At 43.4% G+C, this 27,732-nt stretch overlaps 1 protein-coding gene across 1 annotated transcript in view; it reads left to right on the forward strand.

Annotated features, from left to right (window-relative positions):
* The window catches only part of HGSNAT (heparan-alpha-glucosaminide N-acetyltransferase), a 507,378-nt gene that overhangs the window by 473,091 nt on the left and 6,555 nt on the right, over window positions 1–27,732 (forward strand). The window contains exon 17 of the mRNA XM_085626788.1: window positions 7,831–7,943. Within this exon, the coding sequence (XP_085482914.1) occupies window positions 7,831–7,943 (113 nt within the window). The remainder of the gene's footprint in view (window positions 1–7,830; window positions 7,944–27,732) is intronic.

The raw sequence follows: 27,732 nt of genomic DNA on the forward strand, positions 1-27,732 counted from the left end.
CAATACTTCAGTCCACTTTCGATTTGACTCTGCTTTCACTCTGCAGTTCTACGCGGCTCCACTTCGCTGTCAGACTGCTCACTTCTTTAATTCTTTAACTCACTTAATTCGCTTTAAGGTGATTTAGTGATTTGATGATTGAATTATGTGTTCTCTGCCGCACACCACACCTGCCGCCAACTGCACCTACCGGACTTGGTACTGCGCCCACTGAACTTCACACGCTGGAAACCGGCATTTTAAGGGATCTGGACTGCCCGCCGGAAGCAACAACGGCAACGGCAGCAATGGTAATGGTGGCCCTCAGCCTCCGCGGCTGGTGCGGGCTGTTTTCAATAAATATCCGGAGTTTTCTGATCGCTTACGGCTTATCGGCTTACAGATGGCATTCGGCAACGGGCGGCAGCTGCTCCTCCTCATTGCGTCACAACGTTGCATCACGCCAAGCGTCAAGCACTCGTGGTTTAGGCATCGAAGTTAAATTAGAATGAGACCAGTGCAAAAAGGATACCAGGTTTACGTCCATACCTATTTCTAATAATAGATGCCATAATTTAGATCTATTCACTCTGTCGAAGGCTGATGTTAAGTCCATAAAAGTCATGAACATACGGCCTTTTTTGCCAAAAGTATATTTACTAGTCAACATAAGTAAGTTCATGCATTGGTCCACCGTACCCATACCTTTTCTAAAACCAAATTACAAATCTGAGAGCAGATTGCTTTCTTCCAACCAATTGCTTAGACGATCTAAAATTACTTAGCCAATTATTTTTGCTGCGGAGTCTAATAATGAAATCGGGCGGTAGCTTGCTGGGTCATCCCTGGCACCCTTTTTGTAGATGGGCAAAATCACCGCCGTAGACCAGGAATGAGGCAGACCTACCATTGTGGCGGCATTAAAAACCTTGCTTAAAATTACTGCCCAGGTGCCTGAGTCTGATTTATAAAGATCCACCGGTATTCCCTGGGGCTTTCCTTGCAGACGCATCCTCAATCGCCTTCTGAACTTCATTCACCCTAAAGTCTAGGGAGAGTAGTGAAATGCAGGTGCCCAGGAGGAGTCTATGTGTTCTGTGGTCACCTCTGCATAAATCTGCTCAAAATGACTGACCCATCTATCAGCAGGGATAACAAACTATGCTCTTGTCATGTTATTTTTCTTAAAAAAGGGACTATTTACGACCTTCCAAAATTTGGAGCTATAAGACAGGGTACTGGCCTGATTTAGGTCCTCCCATGCCTGTTCCCTTATGTCATCTTTTCTTAGCTTTAGAGCCTTATTATATGCTTCCTGCGTAATTTAATCCATTCATGATCTCTGGGCTTAATCTTTAATGCATCCATAAGCGCTTTGTGGGTTTTGTAACAATCGGTATTAAACCATTTTGCCTCTTTAATAACAGCTGAACTTCCTTTGCTAGTTAACTGTTTTGCAGTCCGCTTGCCAAAAATGTATCAAATGCCTCCAGGACCTCCTCGGGCTCATTATGTGTATCAAGGCACTGCTTAGAGTCATTTTTGCCTTCCGTATACAGCTGGGTTAAAAAATGTTCCAGAATGATCGTTCCCCACCTTATTTTACGGGCCTGATCCGTGGGCTGAAATTCCCCATTTGCAAGGGACTTTAGCTCGGTACCCCGAAGGACCATTAAAGCCTTGCATTCTGCAATAATTGGGTTGTGGTCACAATAACCTGTCCTGGATGATCTCACATCCCTTATGTACTGAAATAATTGTGTGGAAACCACAATATAATCTATGGTTGTGAAACCCCCACTCCCAACGAAGGAGGGTATTATCTCTGCTTCGTCTGTGTGCTCTAAACAATATAAATTATTGCTAACAGAAAGGCTTACTAACTGAGTTCCTTGGCATGAGTGTTCAAAGTGAACCATGGGAGCCGGGTTATCTAACGACCCCTGTCCAGTATACAATTTAAGGGGCAACGATGTACATTAAAATCCCCCATTATGATCATTTTGTAGGGCATATATCTATCCTGTACAATGTCCTCTATAAAACTTTCGAGGGCAACTATATGCTAACTATCATTTTCCCTTCAGAAGGAATTATAAAAATGTATGATCACCAAGGTAAGATGCCTAGGGAAGGTTAATTCAACTGCTAGCAGGTGTGGGGATGGACTGGGCAGGCCCTTAAAAGTATATGTCAATTTTAATAATATTAAAATGAGCAGACCCCCCTTTGCTCGTCCTAAAGCGGGAGGGAGATGCAGCCTTGTGAAAGGAGGCATAACCATCCATAGCAAAGGAATCTGACGTGTCCCAGGTTTCCTGCAATGTGATAATGTGGCCAGATTTTATTATCGCAGTCCACTGCTCGTCATCTTTGTTTGCCCTCAACCCCGCAATGTTCCAGGACATAAAGGTACAGATGGAAGGGTCTATTATTTTATGATCACAATCAGGCCGAATCTGAGCAGTCATTTGAACTGGTGAGGGAGAATTTATACTAGTCATTGCATCAATAGAGGCTGGTAATCAGTTGATATTATCAAGATCCCTTATTGGGGCAAATCTATTTGCAAGGGGGATGCTCGTCTTCATGTTAGTATTCGTTTTTTTACCTTGCAATAGCATCCCTTGAGACTGACTAAGTATAATGCCCCTGGTACTAAGATGTTTAACCTCATCAGGATAAAAAAAGAGAGCGGAAAAACCTAAATTCCAGTATGAGAGTCTGATCTCAGCTGGCTATGTAACATGGCACTTGCATGTAGAGGGTGTGTCACATTAACCACAAGGCAGTACCCAGACCTATCTTAGTTTGTAGCTTTTCCCACCCAGCCCACTCTTCTAGCCATGATAACATGGGGGGCAATGGAATGACCATTTATTAGTGATCTATCCAGCCAGTGTGTCACCTTGTGTATTAAGTCTATTGTCGTCTCCTTGGAATTCGCCTGCAAGGGTGGTACACCTACCAGAACGGTCACTATAGGGGCTGATTCGGGGGGTAGATGTATAATATCAGTTCTCTCATCCAGCTGACCAGAGGGGCTAGGGGGTTTGGGGCCATGTGACTCAGTCACCAGGATCGCCCGGGCAGCTTTTGGATCAGTCCCTTGTTGTCTGTGCAAGACACCATCTCTGCCAACTCCTTCATCCCTATTGCTTTTGGAGTGTCCTGCACCTCCCTGTGGGCCCATCCTGTCTGGGGGCTGATTGTTAAAGCCAGGAGCTGACTGCTGACTTGTCCTGTATACTAAGTGTGTGCTGCTACCAGTTTGCATACTCGAACTAGATTTGGGTTCTGCAGCGTCATGACCATCCAACTGGAACCCGACCCTCCCTTCGACACGACCGGCTTCGCCCCCTTACTATCTGCTGCAAGGCTAGAGAGGTACTCAATAGACTGACCCAATAGTAATTCCAGCTTATCCAATCGTACAATAATTGGAGCTAGGTATGTCTTTAACATGTCCTCTATTTTTTGAGAAAATATGTTCATAGTTTGGCTCAGGCCCCCATTAGCTGGGTCAGAGACGGCTGATTCCGCTTGTTTTTTGGCAGGCTGTGTAGTTCTTTTGCTTCCACCTCTTTTCTTTTTTACTAGGGGTCCCAGCATAGATACACCCTCCCCGTGGTTACCTTCAGTTTCTTCAGGCAAAACGGTGGAAGCTGATAAAATAGGCATCGTCTCACTCTGCACGGTCGTTGGGGCCGAGCCATGTGATGATACTGTGCTCTGGGTCAGATTAGTTAGTTCTAAAGAGAGTCTTCTTTTCCATCAGGGCAATTCCGTTAGACAAAACATTTGCTGTCCTTGCCAGAAATGAGTCAAGAGACGTTACAGCTGCCCCTCCACCTGAACCTGGCATAGTTTGCTTGCTCTTACCCATTTCTTTTCAGCAGGCCATCAAATGATGACCCCACCACGAAAGCGCCCAAAAAATCCCCCTTCCAACGATGAATACCGGGGTACTGAGCTTAGAGGGGTGGCCCTGCCTGGCCTCCTCCAAGCTCCGAAGGGCGCGGTCCAGGCACGCCGGCACGTGTCCCGCGCTGCTGGAACCCGCAATGATTTTTAAAGCGCCTCCTAGCCCTGGTGATGACGTTGGCAGCAGCAGTCCACTTGGGAGCCTGGGTCTTGTGGTCCTGACCCTGTCCCGGTGTGGCAGCAATGTGGCGAAGCAGAAAACGGGCCTCCCTCTCATCCTGGTTGCTTCCATTGGGCCAGGCAACTGTGGTTCTCCACCCTGCTAGAAATATCAATGGTTCACAGTGAGAAGCTCCCGATCAAGCCAGGCCTAATCACTCAAAACCACAGCATATTCAGGCGCCCCAGTTCCAGGCAGCTCAATGTAATGGTCTGGTTCCTGAGGTCCCAGAATTTGGCTACCTCAACCCTTCCTCAGGAGTGCCTGTCCATCCCCAAAGAAGCATGCAGACCACTATGCAGGCTTACTATGCGCCAAACGGAAAAAGCCGCCAGAACAATTCATCATTTCCTAACTTCACTTACAAAAATCGGGCCTCATCTACACATCCATATTTCTGCACCTGGCCGCTAAAGCCACCTACATGCAGACCAGAGAACACACTTCCTTGTTTAGGATACCTGTAGACAAGGCCTTCATTGAAGGACTGAAACGTATTATACCTCCCAGAGCCCCCACCCCGCCTCCGTTTAGAATCCTAATATTAGCGGCACGCCCCCACACCTAATGATAACAGGGTGTCAAAAAAAGATTACAGAGACCTTTACATTGAGGTTTTATTCTGTCAGTGTCATTGAGGTCGATGTACTAATGTACTTTTAACACATTAGGGTGGGAAGGGAAACCCTCTCCCATAGAATACGCGAAACTCTTAAAGATGGGGTTGAGCGTTCTCTCACAACTCTACCCAGCAGTCCTACAGAAAGTGCACTGCCTATATAGCAAATGTCTGAGTCCTCCTCTAGTTTCTCATCAGAATGAACGTCTGATGTCTGATCCTCTCCCAAGCATTCCAATGGGTCTTTGCCTGGATAGTCGTGTACCAGTGTTGCATAAGCAGGTGCTATGTGCATAGGGTCCAGTTCACAGGCCTCAACGTAAACTTTTTCTAGTCCTAAGACCTGGCTATGTATACAGGCCTTTGGAACTGGTAGTCTAGTCCAGAGACCCTCTATGGGCCCAGAGCTCTGTCTACTGCTGTCTAAGTGCCCAGAGTATAGGGTAGTCACTGTTCTCCTCTTCACTCACGCTCTTCCTTGGACATTTGGCAGGCAGCCACACATCAGGCTGCTCTTCTGCGCTAGGTAAAACACTCCAGAAGTAAATATCTTCCCCTGGGTCGAAAATAAAAATATAATAGGTTTCTACCAAGGTCTGATGGGACAGTGGGAGCAACCCTTAGAAATGGTTGAGGGATTTTGGCAAATATTCAGGATATGCCATTCATTTTGACCAAATCGGTGCTCTTTGTTTTCCGGGGCTCTGTCCCCAGGCTTCCTCGGGGATGTGAGATTGAAATAGCTCAAGAAGGATTCCGATACTTAGGGGTTTATATTACACCGGACCCCGACTTTTCTATGATAAGAATCTGGACGCCCCCCCAGATAGGTTACGCAGTGATATCAAATACTGGAGATCTTTGCCGCTCTCTCTGCTGGGCAGAGCTGCTCTGTTTAAAATGCTGGCTCTCCCGTGATTCCTCTATATTCTTCAAAATTGCCCCTACAAAGTCCCTGACTCATATTTCAAAAGTATTGAGGTTGAGGTTCGATTGCACCTATGGGACAGGGAGCGTTCTTGTATAGCCCTCCACAAATTGACTAAAGGGTGGTATGATGGAGGGATTGCTCTCCCGGACATCAGACTGTATTATTGGGCCTCGCAGCTAGTGGCCGTAAACCATTGACTGTACCGCTCCCCGATAGACCCTGCGTATATGCTGGCTAGATATCAAATGGGAAGGGAAGGGTGTCTAGGAGCTCTATATACCAAGGTCCGGAGAAGAAGATACGTGGGCCCTACCATGCAGACGGTCGCCATCTGGCATCAGGCAAATAAACGCCTATGTTGGACCAGAGTGTTGACCAAGGCCACGCCCTTATGGTCTACTCAGAAACACGGCCTCCTGTGTTTTCAACCGGGCTTTGATAAATGGGACACAATTGGTATATCTAACATTGGCCATCTAGTGAAGAGGGGCAAAATCCTCACATTTAATGAACTACAACAGAAATATGAATTGGCCCGAGGGGAATTATTCCGCTACCTACAAATTTGCCATGCACTTCTGACAGCACTTCTGGACCTAAACACCTTAATGGAATTGTCCCCCCTGGAGGACCGGCTGCTCTCTGACCCCTTGCCAAACAAAGCTGTATCACTAACATATCAAAAACTTTGTAACAATCTCCCGGATCCCTTTCAGGCTTTGCGGGACAGGTGGCAGAGAGACGTAGGTCCACTTGAAGAAGAGGACTGGCAGACAGCACTGATGTCACCAAGGAAAGCAGCTATCACTCTCCGGTTTCGCTTGATTCAGCTAAAGGTCCTCCATAGAGCATACCTCCCGGGAGGGACCCTAGTAAAAATGGGAACCAGACAGAATGCTATCTGTCTACGTGGCTGTCATCAAGAGGCAACCTTTTTTCACACTATATGGGATTGTCCCCTCCTGCGTCACATATGGGAAGGGGTGACAATACAATTGCAAGACGTCACAGGGAAATAAATTGAACTCGCCCCATTACTGGGGCTACTTAATATCTGGGATGCTACTGACGTTACAGAAATAGAACAGCAATTAGCCACGCTAGGATACACACTGGTCAAAAGAGCGATAACAATGAAGTGGGGGCAGTGGAGCGACCGTCGATCGGGCACTGGGCAGCGGAAATGGACAAATATATGGTTGCCGAAAAAGACGTGTATAAATCTAGAGGATGCCCTAAAAAGTGGGATTAAAAATGGGGAGCGTGGAACACACACAGAGATGGTTTATGTGTATCCCCAATGGTCAAAATGGACATGTCAAGGCGTACTAATTAGATATTCGGATTGTTAAACCAATTGACTGTATAATGTTTGTACTATGAAACCATGGTATTATGCTAAGTATGACAATTGTGCAGACGAATGCTTTGTGATGTTTGAAATTAATTTAAAAAAAATTATTTAAAAAAAAAAAAAGAAATGGTCGAGGCATTCCATTTAAGAATAGTTTGTTGAAAGCTAAGCACACGTTGGTTCATATGAACAGAGAGCCTCGATAAAAGCAGAATAGTGATTCAAAGGTCTACTGAGAGAGCTCTTCGTGTTGCATTATTTGAAGGATGGCACAATAAAGGTGGGGGCTTTGGTTGTCACTGACACATGGTTTCAGAAGAGTTCGGTGCTGCCACACTTTGTTGCTGTCAAAGCATGCCTTGACGACTAGGAGCTTTTCCTGTAAATATTCATATGAACGCACTGTAATGACTGTATTGTGTTACGTGTGTTTCATAGTCTAGTTAATTCATGAAGGTGGGCACCTCCAAGTTCACCCGTTATTTTAACGCTTACAGAGTGCTGTCGCAGAGATTTAAAAAGAATATCACATATGTTCGAGCTAGTGGAAACGTAGATACAAATATTGCAATTAACTGCACTACACAACATATCTGTCACTGCCTTTTTACCATAGTGTGTGTGGAAATCCATTTGATACAGGTGTGCGCCATAATGGGTTCTTGTACATTATTTCCATGCAGATATGCTCATCAAACATTAAGTGTCTTCCTTAATAAATAGGATGTAAAGTATTGCATGTTTTGTATGTTTTTAAATTGTTTTAACATTATATTTTATTGTGAAATCTGTATTCCGTGCAGGTCCTTTTCATATGTGACGACCCTCAGTTGCTTTGCCTTCCTGCTTCTATTGATCATATATTACCTGGTTGATGTGAGGAGACTGTGGACGGGTGCCCCATTTTTTTACCCAGGTGAGTTGCATTTTAAAACAATGGCCTTTTGTATTTTGCTATATTTACTTCCTCATGCAGCGTGAAGCTTTAACCTGGAGCTCTGCCTATTCCTCTTGGAGACACCTGTTACATGGAAAGGTTATTGTTACCAGTTACAGCACTGAGAACAACACACAAAGATTTGTGGAGATGTGTTACTGGCACGCGTAACTGTTAATGGAGGTGCGGGCGGGGCTAATCCCTGTAAAAAGGGAAAATTGGAGCACAGCTTTCTTTAAGGCTGCTTTTACGATACATCAATCCTTAGTGTCTCCACTCTAAATCAGCTTTATGGGGAATAGGGATACGTTATAGTTCAGTGGGGATGGAGTTTGGTGAAATCTACAGCCAAGAGAATTAATTCTATAAAAACACATGGATTGTGAAATGGGTATTACAAGTTTCCATTTTGTGATTAACCAAGTATCACTAGCAATACTCTGCTGAATACTGCTTAGAAATCTGAGTATTGTCTAACAGCAGCCCCTTCTCCATACACAGCACATCTGCTGATGGTGTACATATTTATGTGCACATACTAATTTTTTTTAGGAAGAAATATAACTCGGCACATATTTGGGTAACATGAGGTTCGTAACAACGCCCCACGTGTTGAAAGTCAAAATTCAGTCTGCACATCCGGGCACAAATAAACCAGGTAAGATTGTAGTTAATGCGCCCTTTTATGGGGCCTACTAGAGGAGTAGGAGAAGGGAGGATCTAAAAATACATCTACAGACATCTCTGTCCAGGAGGCAGGGTCTCCTCACGAAAGGTCTAGGAAAAGGTAAGGAGAAATGTATCAATGGGATTACCAGTTACTAATGTAGTCATCCAGCACCAGCCAGTTACCATCTATCCATGTTTGAACAGCCCTGTAGTGACTAGACAACATTTCTGTATCCTTGAGGCAATTCCCTGTGAGACAAAAGTGTCACCTGGCATTATCAGCTTACTTGTGAAAAGTCAACTCCTCTGGTTAACAATAGGTTATTCAAGGGTTGTTTGTAGATGCCAAATATAATGGCAAGCTCTTTGAAGCACCACCCATCAGATGCAGGGAATGTTTGGGAAGTATCCATGCATACCATTGTTGTACCTCTGTGCAGGAGTGATGCAAATCTGGCTATAGTCGCTTGTGGTACCCCAGCTACTTTCTTTTCAACTGAATTGCATGAATGATATTTTCCCAACCCGAGTGGCTACCTTATATTGACTCATGTTGTATTTGCCCCTTTGCCCGGGAAGGGGGTGCCAGACGGAGCAGCCAGACCGAGCAGTGACTTTTTTTACATTTACAAAAAAGGCACCATGACGATTGGTCTAACTACCATGATTATTAGCGTTCAGAGCGGAATTCTCGTTATAGTTAGAACCTTCTTAGTGCCCAAAGAAGATTTAAGTTATTATTTTAATTTCTTGCCTACCAGTCCTCACAGTCTATTTTAGCTAGTAAGCCTAGTTACCCATCCGATCTTTGTTTGTCCTTGCAACCAGAAAACCCATTTTCCCTTCTGTCTGGCCTTCGCAACAAGCTATAATGCTGCCAGTTTGATTGCTACTAAGGATTTGGCATTGCCTCCTTGAGGTGCCCCTTGAATGAAGGGAGCAACTTACTCTTCTGCTAGTTATTGGTAGTCTCACCATTTTCCTTGTATCAGTCCTTATAGTGAGTGAGTTTATTACCTAGTCCTTTAATATGTGTGCTAAAAATTCTAGAGTACTTGAGGGATATTGGTGATGCCTGTTTCGGACTGTAGAAGTGCCAATCTTGAAATGACAGAAGCATTGACAGTCCTATTCTTTTTCAAAGCATGCAGTGACACTAGGAAAGATCACCCAATGCACATGTACCGGCTCAACAATTGACTAGCTCATTAAACAGAAGACGGTTCACTTGTTGACCAATTGTTCACCTAGCCACTCAGTTTCAGGACTCAAAACTAGGACGGCAATGTTAATGCTTCCCTCCATTCTGGCTACTCCACAGTGCACCATTTGTTGGCTATTATTGTTCCTAAACTTATCCTGGCAGGATTGCTATCAGGAACTGTAACTAATGTAACCTCTTCCTTTGCCAGCATTTAGCATTTAAAAGCTGCCATGGCAAGACGCAGTCTACACTCTTGTTTTACAGACTCCATATTTAGCTTGAGGAAGATGTGCTGGGTCTTCCTATATTCCTGCAGTCACGGACTCACAACCACCTTTTCAACTCCAGATGAATATGTGTTAACTTGTGGCACTTACTGGCTCCCTTCCGAGTTGGAAACAACCTGTCAACCATGTGATGTGCAGTCCCTGGCAGCCCACTCTCGCTACCAGAAAGCCACTCCAAAGTATGTTGGAACCACACAACATAGGTAAACATTTTTCATAATAAAATTGTTCTTGGGCTGCAAAGTGAAGCCAGTGAAAGCTGTTGTGGTGTGCTGGCAGACGTTTCAGTAGCAACCTGATATCAGTCTTTGCCAAAAGAGCTCTCTTCCATATTTCTCTTACTGATCCTTTAATTACATATGCTAGACAGAGTAGTCCTATTTTCCACGCAATTCATTAAATTGCCTTCTGGTTTGAATAGGTGATGTATTTTACAGAATACCAATTGGTCTTCGTTTGGGACCAAGCCATGCAACAGAAATTAGTAAGGCTGAAAGTGTAGGCTTTCAAACAGTCTTGTTATTCCACCAAAATAGTGTCCTATATATATTGGTTTGTATGGGAAGTTGGGGTGACCCCTTTCAAATTTGAGATTATGTGCTACATAATTCTTCATGCTGCCTTTGTAGGAGAGTCTGTACCCTTTGGCAAAGCACCGTAGCAGGAAATCTCCTGGCAGTCCCCCAGAAAACTCTTGAGAGCTTTCTCCATTTCCTCTGCCAGCACTTCTGGCTTGGGCATAGTCCCCTCTTGCTTTCACTTCTTCATTTCTCAGCTGCTCGTCTCTCAACTTTCCGCCTTACCTAATTATATTTTTTGTCCCTTGTCTGTCAGTTCAGGAATTCATCCATGTGGATTTTGCAGTGTGGTGGGATCCAGTACAACTCCCACTCCACCGACATGATTGGTGCAACAGCCTGCATGAATTCCTTTGCTGCCATGATCAGAGTTTTACTGCTAACAAAAGCCTTTCCTTTTTTTGCATTCAAAGCCTATCTGTCACATCTATTAAGAATTATGGGAAGTTCATAACCCTATTAAAAGTGGGTTTTGTAAGGAAGAAGCTCAGACGGCATATTGGATGTTCCACACTCGCAGTGAGCGGATACAAGTTATAGACAAACAGGAATGTAGCATAACAACTGGGGGAGGACTCTTTATACGGACTGAGGCTTATCTCAATCAGGATGAAGGAAGGACATAAACATGACTTAAGAGGTTTTATAATCAGGGCCCAGGGGAGGGGGGGGCTGAAATAGGGTGGAGGGGGGGTTGTTGGGCTGAAATTACAGTACTGTCATTTATATTATTGATACAATTTCACGCAATGATGTGTATTATATTTGGGGTTCTGATCTAGGCTTTACAAACAGAGAGATACTGTTATATACATAAAGAACCCACATGATGCATGCTCCCTCTTTAACAGATGAATAATGTTGGAGAGTTTCGAAACTGGAAAAACCTGATAAAGGGTTTTGTGTGTTAGATTAAGCTTTAATATGCACACCAACTGTTGTCACTCCTGATCATCTCTTAAACTTCTCACCTCCTTCATGTTCATTGGAAGAGGATGAAGCAGGTATGGATTATCCTCCTATAATATCATATTGTCTGTATTATGATAGACCTGAGTTCCAGCTCTTGAAAGTTCTCTGTGCCTGTTTTTTGGGAGGCTTTTACCTGGGCCACCAATAATCCCCCTAACAGTGATGTGCTATTCTCTTCGCAACCTTAACACTGTGGTGCTATTCTGTAACATTGCCACTTTTTCTCAGTTCTTGACACATTTTCTCCTATGTCTGCTTTACTGTCTGGCCTTCGTTATGATCTGTATAGCAGGTTGACAACCTGCACTACATCCTTCCCCAAAGGTCATAGCTGGGTAATCATACCACCGCCATCTTTCACACTTTATTTGCTGTCTATGTGAGATCCCGTGATATTCTTTCCTTTGATATTCCCCCTTCTTTGAAGGATTTCACCAACCACTCCTTTATAGCATCCTTACACTTGTCCTGCTTTTTTCCTTGCTGTAGGTCACTGAGTGGCTGGAGCTACAGCTGTTTCACACCTCTCCTCCTTTTATCTTTCCCTTTGTCTCCCAATGTTTTTCTACTATTGCCTTTCTGCCGCTGATGTCTAATCTACTAATATAACTCTACTCTACTAATATGCTATTTGTACACTCGCTCCTCTTCATCCTTGTTCATCTACTTTAGCGCCTTTTTCCACACTTGTATCCTTTTTTTCTATCAGACTAGCCACTTTTGGGTGCCTTTCCTTTGCTCATCTGACTCTTGTTACAATAACTAACTACAGATAGGAAGAGTTGTGCCTAGTTTACTAATGGGCACCAAGAAAGACTTTCACTTAGTTGTGTTGGTATTGTGCATATTCTGCTGACATTGCCTTAAAGCATCACTTACTTCCCCGGTCTCTCAACTTTCTTGCGGACCTCTCATTGTGCCACTTACTACTCCTACTTCTCTTTTTAACATATATATGATGATTATTTTTCTTTAAGGTTATGCAATGGCCTCAAAAAAGTAATGCCAACATAAAAACATAAAATGCATGTTTTTCTTTGTTGACTCCTCTCCCTGTGCCATCTTCTCCCTATGCTGCCTTCTCTTGCATTCTTCATTCCCCTTTCCTCCTCTACATGGGCAGCATCATTTACATTTCTACCCTTTTCAACCTCTTCTTCAGGAAAGATCTCTTCTATAGTGTTGAGAACCCCCTGCCCCATCTTCCATTCTTTCTATAGGACTGTTGACCAACCTCATTTCCTTCAAATATTGCATCTATGCCTTCCGTTCTCCCATGATTCTTTCTTGTTAGCTAGTTGTAGCTGTTTTTTAGCATAGCACAAAGCTTTGCAGATTTTGCCCTGATCTCAGCCATCATAAATGGAATTTGCAATACCTAGCCCTTCTTTCAAGCAACTTGTGTCAAAGCTACCCTTTTCCCTGTGCTTCCAGTTCTCCCTACTTCTTCTTTTTCTATAAAATGGGTAATGGAAGACTCACCAGAACCAACTCATTAATTACATAATTCTGTGGCTCTACAAACCACTCACATGGCTCACACTCTTGTTTATCCGCAGTCCCTATTTGTTGAATATTGCGCTTCCCTATCCTGTCAGCACTTGCTTCACGGTGACTGTGTTTCCATGTTTCCTTTTCTTACAGTAAAGCAACTTGTAATTTCACAGGCATAGCATGACTTGCTCCAGGGAAATGAGGCAATCCATGTAGCCTCTACCTGAGTGTTAGTCAAGAACAGCCAATCATGTCTTCTTTTGGAGAAGAATCTCTGATGCCTGCCTTGTGGTATGCTGATTACATATTGCCTTCAGTGTGCCTAGCAGTGGCCACTTCAGGACTACAAGTAACCAAAGGATTTGCCTTGTGAGACCTTAAAGTAATCTACTTACATCCAGTCTCCACACACAACCAAATTTGCTACCACGGGATCTTTATGAAAACACATTCATATTAAAATTAAAAAGAATTAATAAAATAACAGTCCATAAAAATATTAGGAAGAATCCAGACAGTGTATCTCCATATGCAAAATTAATAATACAATCAACAATGCATCACATATAAATAAAAACAATACATGAAGTGTAGTTAAAAACCCAAAGCGAGGTAAAATATCTATAAAACTCCAATCAATTATTCAGAAAGAGTCACTCTCCCACTAAATTTGTAATTGGGTACCATTGAATATGTCCTATTACATATTATACTTGCCCAAGCACTGTAGGTCATGTGTATATAAAATCCATCAATGTGTTTCTATGGTCTTAATTGGAATATACCACCTTCTTCAGGACAAATATATCAATTCACTCCTCCTGCAACGAATATCTATAAAAACATGATTACACAATATTTAAAGCATACATTTGTAAGTTAAATCTTCATGCAACGTAAAAAGACACCAATAACACAACACAATTTTCATAGTTAAAACATATTCACATATATGTGCAGACCCAATATCCCATGACATCAATTTATGGTTGTGGCATAAATACACCCACTAATACATCATCACCCATGACTACCAAGTGTCCTGTTTAGAGTCAAACATCCACAAACATCCATTAATCCGGGTCCCTTCCATACCCTCATGTAACCATCTATATCACCACACTCAAAGAGTGGTTAAGAGTAATATTTACCTTTTTGAAAAAAAACTAACTACATGTAATCGTGGGTGCAGACAGGAACACAATGCCTCAGCCTTTTAAAGGGAAATAGGTTTTGTACCTAAGAGGACAGCCAGATGATCCTTTTAGTATGATCAACAGAAAGTGTAATTGATATCATAATAAGACAAATCTCATAGTCATGGGGGTACAAACCTAAAACCATCTCCAGACACGAAGCGTTCATAAGTACAAATCACATTCAACACTGTCGGAGCTTGAAAATAGTACCCATTACAAATACATCAAGAGGTTATCTTCAACCATAAAAGAGGAACCTATAAACATAAATTATAAGTGCGAGCTCAAAAACCACCCAAAGCACAGAGGGCTATTCCGCCACATTTGTTTTTTGGCCACCCTAAGGGTCCCATCCAATAGATGTCCAATGCATAAATTACCTTACCAAAAAGAAGGACAAGACTGCCTTCTCCTAAACAGCATTTGTCCTGGATAGATGTCATGTCGGCCAAGTATCTCTATTAATTCCAGGTGGGAATCTAAACCCTGCATAGGGATAATGGAAAAAATTAAACTAAACTTAAATGGCCATATTATGAAGACTACTTCTCTATGCCAGTATACATGAGTATTCTTGCATTCAGTACACATATTTAATGTTGGGAAATCTATACATGTATTGGCTAAACACCATACTCTCTACTGGTCGAATACTTAACCATTAACCTTTTTGTTAAAAATATTCCTATTGTTATCAAAAAGATAAAAGTTCAAATTAAGCATCACCAGTTTTCCAGTCAGGTACTGGTGACTCTATTCTAGACCAACGTCATCATTCAGCAAACACGCCCGTACGTACTTGAACACAAGTTCGTTTTAAAGTTTCCTGGAATACCGAGGTAGAATGAAAAACACTCTGCCCATGTTCAAATACAGAAACAGAGGATAATAAAAGTAGTGCTGAGGCAAAATTCTAGGCACTTTGTCCCGTGTTCAATTAAACAGAAAGCTGGTAATTCTACTATTGCCGACATTTGGTCCCTATGTTTAACAGAGTACTGAGGAAAAATTTGGAGGCCTCGGAACCCCAGCTCCATTTGAAGAATATAAAATCTACCATTACAATTAATATGGAGAGTTAACTGTACTCTTAGTACAAATCGTGGGCTCGAAATGCTCCCCAAACCAGTACTGCGTTGCTTGGTATAAATCCATCCTTCTAGGGTATGCCAATCTCTCTTCCTCAGTCATACATCTCTATTTTGCCATCACTGAAGTAAAATGGCAACGTCACCCAAAGAACTAGACCATCTACTAAAATCACAGGGGAGCCAGCATTTTGTTAGAGCCATTTTTAAAACCTGTGCTGTAATTGTTCACTGATTCCACACAGGCTAATTACAACTGTCTTGCAGGGTGGTACGGAAGAATTCTTATATATAGAATTAAACTATATTTCACACGAGAACACCCCTAATTTATCAAAATGTGAGGCTAAAGGTTGTAGATAACTCACATGAATTAGAATTACTCCTGTGAAACATGAAAATGTATTAAGGTCAATAGAGCACTGTAGGAAAATGGGGTTCTGCATTACTACCTCCTCACTTTTTGCCTGATATCCGATGCACTTTGAGCCCAACCGACGGTGTCCAGCCCTCCTTCGACATCTCAACTTACCTGCTCTGCCAGTGGTCACCTTCATCCAGCCTCATGGTTCGAGCCTGCAGCCTCTTTGTGCGACCGAGATTCCCCATTAAAGAGCATTGGGCACCGCCGCAGATTTGCTCCCTGTACCCTGCCGCGCCTGTGCCACTGGTGGTGTAAGCTTGGTACTACCTTGTGGCCTCCTGTGTTTGCTTTAACCCCTGGGGCCTGTGCCCTGAAACCATGGGTACTTACCTGCAAACCGCATCTCTTGTGGGTGCCATCAGTCTCCATTGACTAACTTTGGGCCCAGTGACCTCTGCACTCTGCTGCCCCAGTGCCGCTGGTGGTGCAGTACCTACCTTGATCTGACCCTTGCCCAGTGTTAGTCCAAACCCCTGAAGACTGGACATATAAGTCGAGTACTTCGCTGTAACTGCATACAACTGTTTTCCGTCCAAAATATTGCATTGCATTTCTGTCTGTTGCACTAAATGTCTATCTTTTACATTTGCTAAGTTTGCTACTGTTTGATTGACATTGCCTAAATATTTTATACTACTATAAAGTATTTGACTGCCTATACAAAACAATTGGTCTTGGATTCAGTCTTTGAGTGTGTGTAATAATTTCTTGCCTGAGTGTGTACAACAAATGCTTAACACAGCCTCCCGATAAGCCTAACTGCTCGACTACACTACCACGAATAGAGCTTTTAGTATTAGCTATTTAAACTTCTGTGAGCCACTGGAATCGGTGCACACTATATCTTACTTTGGTATAGTATATACAGAGCTAGCTTCCTATAAGCACTGTGTCCTTTAGTCTCAGGATCAAAAACACCATACAGTCCTTGTATCTTACTACATCATTATCGAAGTTATCACCCATAATACACGGTGGCCTTACTTCAGACATGTGAGGCGTTCCGATTCCTCTCAGCTATTGAGACCTAACCTAATGGAATTGAATTTTGAAATGTAGAATTGTTCTCCCAGCTTTCTTCAGTTGTTCAGGTTGCCACCTCTCATCCTGCTCTCAATGTTTTCTCAAATAAACAAGCTTATTTCATTTTCACTGTGTCCCTCCTCTCTAAAATGCTCTACTAAGTGAGCTGAAATCTTACCCGGTTTGATGGCTGACTTATGTTCAATAATTCTTAGTCTCAATTCACGCACAGTTTCAGCAATATACCCCTTTCCACTGGGACACATAATCAGATAAAATAATTTTTGCTGCAACAATTGACGAGGAACTGAATCTCATGGGAAAACCCATGGAAGGACACCCTAATTTCTCTATTACAATTCTTGGCAAATACTCCAATTGCTGCAACTAAAGTTGCCCGCTATTCAGCTATTTCCGTCCACGCTATTTTGAATATATGATTTTCTCTCTATATTAGTGTGGACTAGAAGTTCCTAAGATTTCTATTCCTCCTAAACGCAAACGATCGGTTTTCCAATGTCCCACCCTGTTCGCTATTCAAGATTTACTAAATCATGTTGATCACATTTTTTATCCTGTTATTAATGCCAGAGATATGACTAACAAAGACCAACTTGTCCATAGAGTTTTTTTTGTTTTCATTAGAAAACATGCAGTCTCTAATATAATACCTAGCCCATTTGTATGAATGTTTTTATCATTTTATTAGGGCACCCTCTATCTTTGAGTTAATTTTTTAGGGAATTGACTTGTCTGTCAAAATTAGTTATGGAAAAAGAATTTCTTCGAAGACAAAGATATTGTCCAAACGGTACATTGTCCCGCTGGCTTTTAGGGTGGTAGCTAGAATCATTTAATAACGTATTTTTGTCAGTTGGTTTACAGAATAATTCCACCTCTAGGTTCTCACCACTTCTTTGAAAGGGAGATTTGGGAAGCCACATTTAGTCCTGCTTATGGTGATAGTAAAATGTAGATTAACATCTCCCAGATTCAACCAGGAAATGTAGTCCACTAAGTCTTCCACGGTTCCTCTCCACACAAAGCCGATGTCAATGAAGTGCAGGGCCGGTTTTAAGGCTGGGGTGGCCGCACTGGGCGCTGACCTGTGGAGGGCGTGCGGACCTCAGTGGGGGTGCTGTATTTAGCAATAACTTACGATTGGAGAGATGAGGGGCACTTATGCCTGGTGGTAGTGAGAGAATATGAGGAGGAGTTCATGTGGTGTGGGGGCGCCAAAAAGTATTCTTGCACTCAGCACCATCAGAGCTAAAGCCGGCATGATTGAAGCGTGACCAATATTTGACATTTTTTCATAGAAGGGAGCCACCTCATTATAGACATGTTTCTTTTCAAACTCCCTTACAGATAAACAGGCCAGGCTTGGGGCACACGTGGCTCCCTTGCTGGTCCTTTTTAGTTGTAGAAAAAGTTCATCCTTGAATAGGAAAGAATTGTATTTTAGGATCATCTTACCACAAGATACCAGAAACTAATAGTTGACTCTAGGTATCCTAGAATCCAAGATATGACATTGATGGTGTCATCCTGCGGAATGTTTGCATACAGGGCCTCGGTTTCAAGGATGACGAGGAACTCACTATCCTTGTCATACTCTAAACCCTCAATCTTTGAAATCACATATGCAGAGTGCTGCATACTGACTATGGGTTTGATAAAATTGTCAGCGTATTTACTAAAGGGTTCCATAAGCGAGCCAATACATTAAACATTCGGTCTGAGAGGGGGATTTGTTATAGTTTTGTGTGTTTTGGGCAACCCATAAATCGCAGGAATTATGAATTCCTCCTGTTTTAAAAATCTAAAGTGTTCCTCATAAATCTAACCATTTTCTTTTGCTTCATCAAGGAAACAAAATACATCACATTTAAGTCTATCAAGACTTGAACGTGGGACTTTCTGATAATGTTTCTTAATCAGCAGTGGCTCCATTAACTTCGCCTCGTAAAAAGGGGTATCAAAAATTACCACCCCCCTTAGATCAAAATCTATTTTTAAAAATATAAAGGCAGCGTTGCTGAAATTAGATAAGAAACTCAACTCAAGCATAAACCACTCCAAGATGGAATCCATTTGGAACAATCATATCATTTTATACAAGGGCAAAACTGTACACTATGATGTATGGATTAACAAAGGGATTTTCTTCCCCCAACAGCTATAAAGCTCCTCATACCCAATTACCTTTAAGGAACTCCAATCTAATTATAATCTAGACAATATAGAATTCTACAATTTCCTAAAGGTCAGGGCAGTATTATCAAAAGCCAAATTACATAACTCCCCTCCATCCCTACCAAACTTTGTAACAAAGATCAACAAGCTCGGTCACCAAGTTTCAGTTATATACAACCTACTCCGCCCTAAAAATTCGACTCTTAATAAAAAGCTTATTACTTTCTGGGAGCTACATTCCTCTAACCCTCTACCTGAGACTAAATGGCCTCAAATATGGAGCTCGTCGCCTCAAAATAAAATATCCCTGGTCTTAGCCCAAACAAAATTTGGTTCCTTCATAAAGTTTTCTGGACACCCGCTCATCTACATTCGCAACATCTCCGCTATGATCCCATCTGCAGGAACTGTAAGGAAGAAACAGGAGATTTAGCTCATCTTATCTTACATTGCAAAGCTATTTCAACATTTTGGGACAATGTATTTGCTTTTTTATCAAAACTTTTTAATTGCCAATTTAAAAAAGATCTCTCCACTTTAACAACTGGCTTTCTTGATACTGATACTTTAAACAATACAGACAAGGCCCTTTTGGACCTTCTATTTACAGCCACAATAAAAATTGTCCTGAATAATTGGAAGAACACACACAAGGCGTCATTCATATGCTGGCTGAACTGGATTACACACCGCAGAATCGCAGACAATATCTCCCTTCAAACCTCTCCCTGGAAACCCTCTACTAGACACATGTGGGACAGACTAGATGTTTACTTTACCACACACAAACCACCGTGATTATTTCACAGCTATTATGCATAGGAAATTTCCCTTCCACATATTTTCCTAGCCACAAACAATAGTTAAGGATGGATAAAATCGCATATGGTAAATCAGACATACAGAACCTAGAAAACTATGCCTCCACAGGACTCTTTTGCCAAGACACGAACTTTGACACAATACCAATCATAGGCAGGGGCAGGCCCCTTTTTTATAAATATTATTTTTTCTTTATCTCTTATCTCTTATTTCTCTTTCTTTTTATTTTATAGATTATTTGAAGATTATCCATTAGTGTACAGTATCTTGTATCATCCAGTATGCTGTATAACACGCTTTTCGTATATCGCCTGTGTATATACTTTGTCAGGCTTGCCGGGTCCGAATCCTCAGGGCTGTGTCGATGCTCTATGGGGGCCCACCTCTGAATCGACCCAAGTCTGGCTATGGAAATACACGCAGACTTTTGGGGCAATTGAGCGGGGGAAGGAAAGGGTGGGGACTGCGGGGAGGGAGACCTGTGGGCGAGAGACAATAAACACAATGAGCACTTCTTACTTCCCTTTACTCTCTCTGACTCTATTTACTACCCCCTCTCAATCCACCCCTTCTTACCTGTAAAGAAAAAAGATGAACGGAGTAACACTTTAAAGAGGAGATGCAGGGGCAGCGGCCTTGCGTATCTGGCTCTCTGAAGTTGTTTGCGTATGTTCCGTGTGACTATAAAAGAGAAGCACACACATACACCAGAAAGGAAAGCAATAAAGAAACATAGACTGCTACCACTGCAGCGCTAAGATAATGCAGGTCTGAACAGTTCTAAGATGTAGAAAGAGTTGGAAATCGTTACGTATCTTTCCTTCTTCCTTTTCCAGTCACGATAGAACACTGGTTATACTGACTTTGTACAATGTCAAGAAACAAACGAGTATAGTATGCGCTGCTTTTGGATGCCCAGAGAGATATTGTTACACTCATTCATCCATTCAAAGTTGCTACTCATACCACTCGCGGGCGCGTATTCACCCCGCATGAAACCTGGATCGGTTTCTCCAACGGGGTCAATCTAGCTGCCCAAGCGCCACTATGTGCGCGGTCGCTCCCCTGCACGGTGATGCTCTCACCTCCAACAGGGGAGTCACAGAAGTCTGGCAATATGTGTGCCAGTGAATCTCTAAGGATGCGGTCGTAGGTTGTGTCCTTTGACACTCTTACCGCCAGCGGTGATGCAAAGCGAAGCGTCCAGCTTCCTCGCGGGTGAAGTCGAATAATCGGCTCCGCGGTCCGGACTGCAGGGCTTTTATTTCCTGCTTCCGGTCCGCCGCCGTCAAACGCGCAACGTGCTCGCGTTGCCTATCGGCCTATCGCGTGGCCTCCCGCGTCTCGCAGCTCAGCCGTCTGCAGCGAGCGCGATCATGGGAAGGCAAGTTCCTGACATACTTAATGATCATCATTCTGCAAAAGTTATTATGTTTCTACCCAACTGATGTATCATGTCAATTTATATCACTGTACACCGTATACCATCCTTTTGTGTTCTTCTAATTGAAAATACCTAATAAAATTGTTTGAAATCAAAATTTACTACCCCCACACCTTTATCATCACGTTATTGAGTGATCTTCTCATAATTTTATTAAGACTTTCCTATGCTCATGCCTGAGAACATTGAGCTGAGAAATCCTGCTATCCAAAACCTCACGTATTCCAATTTCAACAGCTCTTTCAAAAATCTCAATTTCTTTCCCCACATGCACTAAAGGGAGATTTGGGTTTGAGCCCTGACACGTTGGTATTGGTGTAGGTATCCCTACCTTCAAAGAATCTGGTGAGTCTGACCTTCCCAAAAAAAGCCCTTAAATCACAGTCTATTTGGAATTAATTGATCCCTGAGTTTGGAACAAAGCTAAGTCCTCTTTCTAGAATCTCCCTCTCCTATTGATTGATGTTTCTTTTGGAGAGGTTTATAATGGGGGCTTTGTCTACCTCCAATACTTCTGGCTCCGGGTTCTCAAATAGTCCTGAGGAGAGTGGTTTCTCTGTATCTGACCTCTCCCACTGTTTTGGCAATTCCTCTAACCTCTCTTCTGTCGCTGTTCTAAAAAAGTTTCATATCCACTGTTATGGCTAACTCCATCCCTTTCATCTTTCCTATTTGGCTCCTCTTCACTACTAGATCCTGACGTCTCAGAGAACGTTACATATTTTCTAGGTCTATATTGATAGGGTCTTTTCTTATAGCGTTCATCATTGCCCTGTTCATTCTTTTGTTCCTCATAGTATTCTTTCTTCTCCTAGGAGTAAACTACTTCCTTTTTAAATTTATTGATAGCCTTTCTTATTTTGCTTGTTTGTTTTCTTATTGACCAGATAATACCTGTATCTATCTATTTCTCTTTTCATCTCTTCCAATAGTTTTTTAGCTTCATTTAAAGTGGTATTCTCCCTCCTTCAATTTCCTTGCGTTTCAACAGAATTATTTCCTGGGGCATCTAAATAATCAGTAGCATCAAATCTCTGCTACATCATTTGGGTCCATGAAAGTGTGAATTTCTGATTTTCTATAAATAGACCTGGTTCATTTCTAACTTGAATGCCAACCGGTATAACTCCTGTTTTACAATATTTAATAAGACATTCTGCATGGAGTTCTGTTCTCTTTAATTTCTTCTTGAGCACCACCAGTCTATCCCATTACTCACTATTGCTAGAGATAATGGTCACCTTGTTACCCACATGGCCATTGTCAGTAGTCAAAATACTTTGAGTTGTTGAGTCAAAGCCTTGTAAGGGAATAGCTCTACATATGTCATTCTTAACACTCTCAAATTCCTTTTGTAACAAATCTTTCCAGAAAAATCCTTGGCGTTCTTTTAATAATTATCTCAATTCATATGTTTTTATAGCAAAGTTTTCATCAAATTTCTAAGTAAAACTCAGCCAGCCCCAAAAAAGACATGACTTCATCCTTGCAGGTGGGTGCCGACGAATTACTAATAGATACAACTATATCCTTTTTTTGGCAAAATACCGTCTTTGCTTATTTCGTGCCCCGGGTATATTACTGATCCCATCGTAAATCTGCATTTCTTAAATGCCACAGTTAGACCTTTGGCATCTAATTTCTCCAAGATCAAACTTAAACTGCAATCATGCTCTTGTTTGTCACACCCCATCACCAGCATATTGTCATGGAAATATGTTACTTCTTTAACATCCTTGAACAATAAGTGCATCAGCCGCCGAAGCTAGCCCAAACGGCATTCGAACAAACCTGTAACACCCAAAAGTGGTAATAAAGGATGTCAAATGCCTGCTAGATGAATGGAGTAGAATCTGGTGATATGCCGGTGTTAAGTCAGTGGTGGAGAACCAATTGACTCCCTTGGTTTCTGCCAGTAGTTCATTGTCCACCACTAAATTCTTATTTAAGTCTCTAAGATTAACCCATAATCTTATTTTCCCATTAGACTTCCAGACAATTACCAAACGCATCAACCATTCAGCAATCTCACCTGCTTCTATAATTCCCTCCTTCTCCTATCTGTCCAATTATTTTATTACATCATCCCTCACTCTCAAGGGTATACATTGCAGCTTATGACATACTGGCACCGTATCCCCCTTAAGCATTATTTTGTGTGAAAACCCATGCAACTTCCCTACAGTACCTAAAAATACTATGAAATACTGTTTCAGTAGCTCCTCTTCCATGTTCACGACTGGGTCCCCCAACAACAAAACTTGATTTTCTCTATTAGGGTTCAGAGTGTTACTTAACGTCCCTTGGTCAATCCAGTCCAAAACTGACTGCCTTTTTCTGCCACATGCAATATACCTCCCATCTTTCTGCCTTTAAACTCAAAGGTTAGAGACCTGAACCCCACCATAGGAATTCTTTCACTGGTGAATGTAACTGGGTGTATGTCAGTGGGGGATAACTTATCACCTAAGGTCTTAGCGAAATTGTGTTCCCACATGGAGAGTTGCACGATGGTGTAAGGTGAACCTGAATCATCTACTATTTTTATTTCCACCCCACCAATGTGCATCAAACAGAACGGTTTATGATTTAACAACATGTCAATATTCAGTATCGGACCATCAAAGCTCAAAATGCTTTTGGAACTTGTTGGTTTGTTATCATCCACTTGTTTACTATTGGAACCATCCACAACACACTTCACTTTCACAATCCCACTTTTATTTCCTGCATGCTTTTGGAAAGTGGCCTAAAATCCCACAATATGCACATTTGGACTTAATAGCTGGACAATTGTTGTCTCTGGCTAAGTGTTCCCTGTTTCTACATCTGAAATAGGTTGGCCGTTTGTCGTTACTAAAGTTGTCACCACAGGTCTTAACAGGATCCTTCCCAGACTGTTTCCAGTTCTTGTTCTTCTTTTTACAGATGGTCCCAGAAACGTTGCACTCTGGAACTGTTTCTGAAGACTCATTGCTTCTTAAAGCAGCCTGAGCACTTCTTTTAAACATTTCGGCTTTCTTGACCATGGCGATAATTTCCTTTAAGGAAGCATCCTCACACACCCATAACTCGTCTTGAATGGTAGAATTATTTGTGTGCATTATGATCTGATCACGAATGAGTTCCTCTTGTAAGGAACACAATTTACAAGAGATTGCTAACTTCTTAAGGTCAAGCACATAATCTTCCACTGTCTCCAACTTGTCCTGTTTCCTCTGGAAACAACTGTACCTGCCAATAGCAGCACACACAGCTGATTGGTAATACAAATCCAAATCTTATAGGGCATGTTTAAATACATCACCATCTTCAGCAGCCCTCATTTGTTTTCCATTTGCCCATAAACACATAGACCCTCTGGGCCTAAACTATGTAATAAAATGTTCTTTTTTCTATTAGATGAAAAGTCATCAGGTGCTTCCTCTTCTAACACAGAAACATAGTAAAAGAAATACTCCTTCCACTCAGGCCATTTCATTTGTGGTTCACCTGGAGAAGGAAGGATCAGTAATGGAGTTGGAAGAGAAAATGTTTGGGCATACATGTTAAAAACACCCAAGGTCAACACTTAAATACGCTTAAGTACTTAGGCTGAGCCTGCCCCTACTAAGCACACGCAAGTCATTAAGATGGATGTAGCAATCACAAAGCACTAGGCATAACTGACAATTCCCTAGGTGCAGTGGAGAGCATGTGTGTACCTTAGCCCAGTGTTAGAAATGGGGCTCTACAGTTTGCAATGGTTTGCCCCTTGTCCAAGTAGGGACCCTTACTTCTAGTCAGGATAAAGTAGTTACAATCCTAAAATAAACCCTGCTCACCCCTTTGTAGCTTGGCACGAGCAGTCAGGTTTATCTTAGAGGCAGTGTGTAAAGCATTTGCACATAACCATAAGTAATACAGTGTAAGCACTACAAAAGAACACCACACCAGCTTATAAAAACCACAAATATTTTTATATACTTAAGACAAGACCAAAAACGATACAAATTCCACAATACAGTACTTAGAAATCTTTGTTATCAAAATAAACTTGAAATAAAGTTCCTTGATGTCAGTAGCTCCGTCTGGAGCCATCACAGCGTCGTGAACAATAAATCCAAACAGTTCTGGCTGACCGCGGCTCCGTGGGCCAGCTACGGTGTCGGGTAGACCCGAAAAACAGTACCTTTAGAAATGCAGGGCGTCGGCGACCTCTCATTGAGCTCCGTAAGCACGGCGTCCAAAGGCGTCAGTTCTGTAGGTCGGTACAGGAGTCGTTGGGCCCTTGAAGTCACACACGTTGCAGATCGAACTCCTCGCGGTTTGAGTCAGGAACGCAGGCGTCGGGTGCTGCGGTGCGAAATGCAGCGGTGCGCGTGCGATGCCCTCAGGTCACGGTGCAGGCAGTGGCGGACATCCAGCGGCGTCGGTGAGACCAGGGCTGCGGTGCGAAATTAAGCGGTGCTCGTCGTGGTGCTGGCAGGTCACGGTGCAAGCAGCGGCGGCGTTGTTGCTGAAACACTGTCGTCGGCTGACGAACTGGAGTCGATGGCTCCGGCGTCGGTAGGTCACGGCTGTGGTGCGGGATGAGGATGGTGCGTTGTGTAACTTACGAGCGGTGCCCTCGAACTACGGTGCAAGCAGCGTGGAGCAGTGGCGTCGGAGAGACCAAGGCGGCGTCGTGAAGCGAGGTGGTGCGAAGTGCGGTGCCCACAGGTCACAGTGCAAGCAGAGGCTCGGTGGTGGCGTCAGATGGCGTCGTCGATGAGACCAGGGTTGTGGTGCCCTCTGCGGTGCCTTCAGGACACAGAGTCGGCAGCGGCGTCGTAGACGGCATCGAGGTTGCTTTTCTTCTGTTGCAGCACAAAACACACAGTCCCCAGTGCTGATAGCAGAAGAGCTTGAAGTCTTTGCTGTTCCTCAGACATCTTGAATGGGGGCAGGCTCTACCTCAAGCCCTTGGAGAAACTCAATAAAGAAGTTGTAGAACGTTCACGTCCAGTCCTTTCACTGCCCAAGACAGAAGCAGCCACTGCAGGCCAACACACTCAGCAAAGTGGTAGTTCCTCCTCACAGCTTCTCCAGCTCTACTTCTTGGCAGTCTTCTTGGTCCAAAAGAGTTCTAAAGTTTAGGGGTTTGGGCCCCACTTTTTATAGCCCAAAATCCTTTGTCCTCTCTGGCATAGAGTGTCTGTGCCCAGCCAGAACTAGTTCTGTCCTCTGTGGTGCAGCTTCCTGGCAGGAGGTGGAGACCGCATTGTCAGAGGCAGACCAGGCCCGTTCATGTGAAAGGAAATCTCATCCCCTACTTGTCGGGTTCGCGGCGATTGCCGTTCCCCGACATTCCGCTAGGACACACACAAAGCGCCGGTATACTCACTTCCGGGCGGAAGTTGAGCCCCGGTCTAGTTCTCCCAGTCACTGCAGGTCAATGAAGCACTTCCGGGGGAAACGCTTATAACTCGCGTTCCCCGCCGGATCGGTGCTTCAAATTCCTTCTATCGAGGCTTGCAGCGAAGGAAGTTCCGGAGTGCCGCCGTTGCTCAGGTGGCTGTTGGTTTTCGAACTTGGTTTCTTTCCGCTGTGGCGTCCGCGCTGGAGCGCCATCCCCCGTGGGTTTCTTACACCCTTGATACATCAGCGCAGGAGCGCGCTACTGTGTTCTGTGGCGTTCGCGCTGGAGCGCCATCCCCTGGGGGTTCCTTTAACCCTTTGACATCAGCGCAGGAGAGCGCTACCTGCTTCTGTGGCGTTCGCGCTGGAGCGCCATCCCCTGGGGGTTCCTTTAACCCTTTGACATCAGCGCAGGAGAGCGCTACCTGCTTCTGTGGCGTCCGCGCTGGAGCGCCATCCCTTGTGGGTTCCGATACCCTTTTGACATCGGCGCAGGAGCGCGCTACCTGTTTCTGTGGTGTCCGCGCGGGAGCGCCATCCTTTTTGGTTTCTCTGTTCTTTGGCTTCCACGCTAAAGCACCTTTGCCTTTGGTTCTTTTGTTTTGTGCTATCCGCGCAGAAGCGCTACCTTCTTTGTTACTGGGGAGAGCAAGGCAGCCAGCACACTGGGTGCTTATCCAGAGGCGCTGTATCTCACCACAAACCTTTATTTTCAACGCCCTTGCAGAAGAAGATTCCTGATCGAACCTGAGACCACAGAAACACTGGTGAGTCCTGGCAATTGTGTGTGTTTTAGGGAATAGAGGTAGGGCATTCGTGGGGGTTGTTCCCAATCGGAATCTCCTTTGTTTCCCCAGTGGCCCTCGAGATCTCCTGTTCGCTTCAGACCACAACACTACGCCCTCTTCTGGCTGCTACCCCGGCGTCCATCTCATCCCTGTTGGGTTTATGTCCTAGGGGGTCAGGTGGGTACTAGGGTGGGTGCTCCT

This window comes from Triturus cristatus, chromosome 9 (assembly GCF_964204655.1).
Source record: "Triturus cristatus chromosome 9, aTriCri1.1, whole genome shotgun sequence".
Lineage (NCBI taxonomy): Eukaryota > Metazoa > Chordata > Amphibia > Caudata > Salamandridae > Triturus > Triturus cristatus.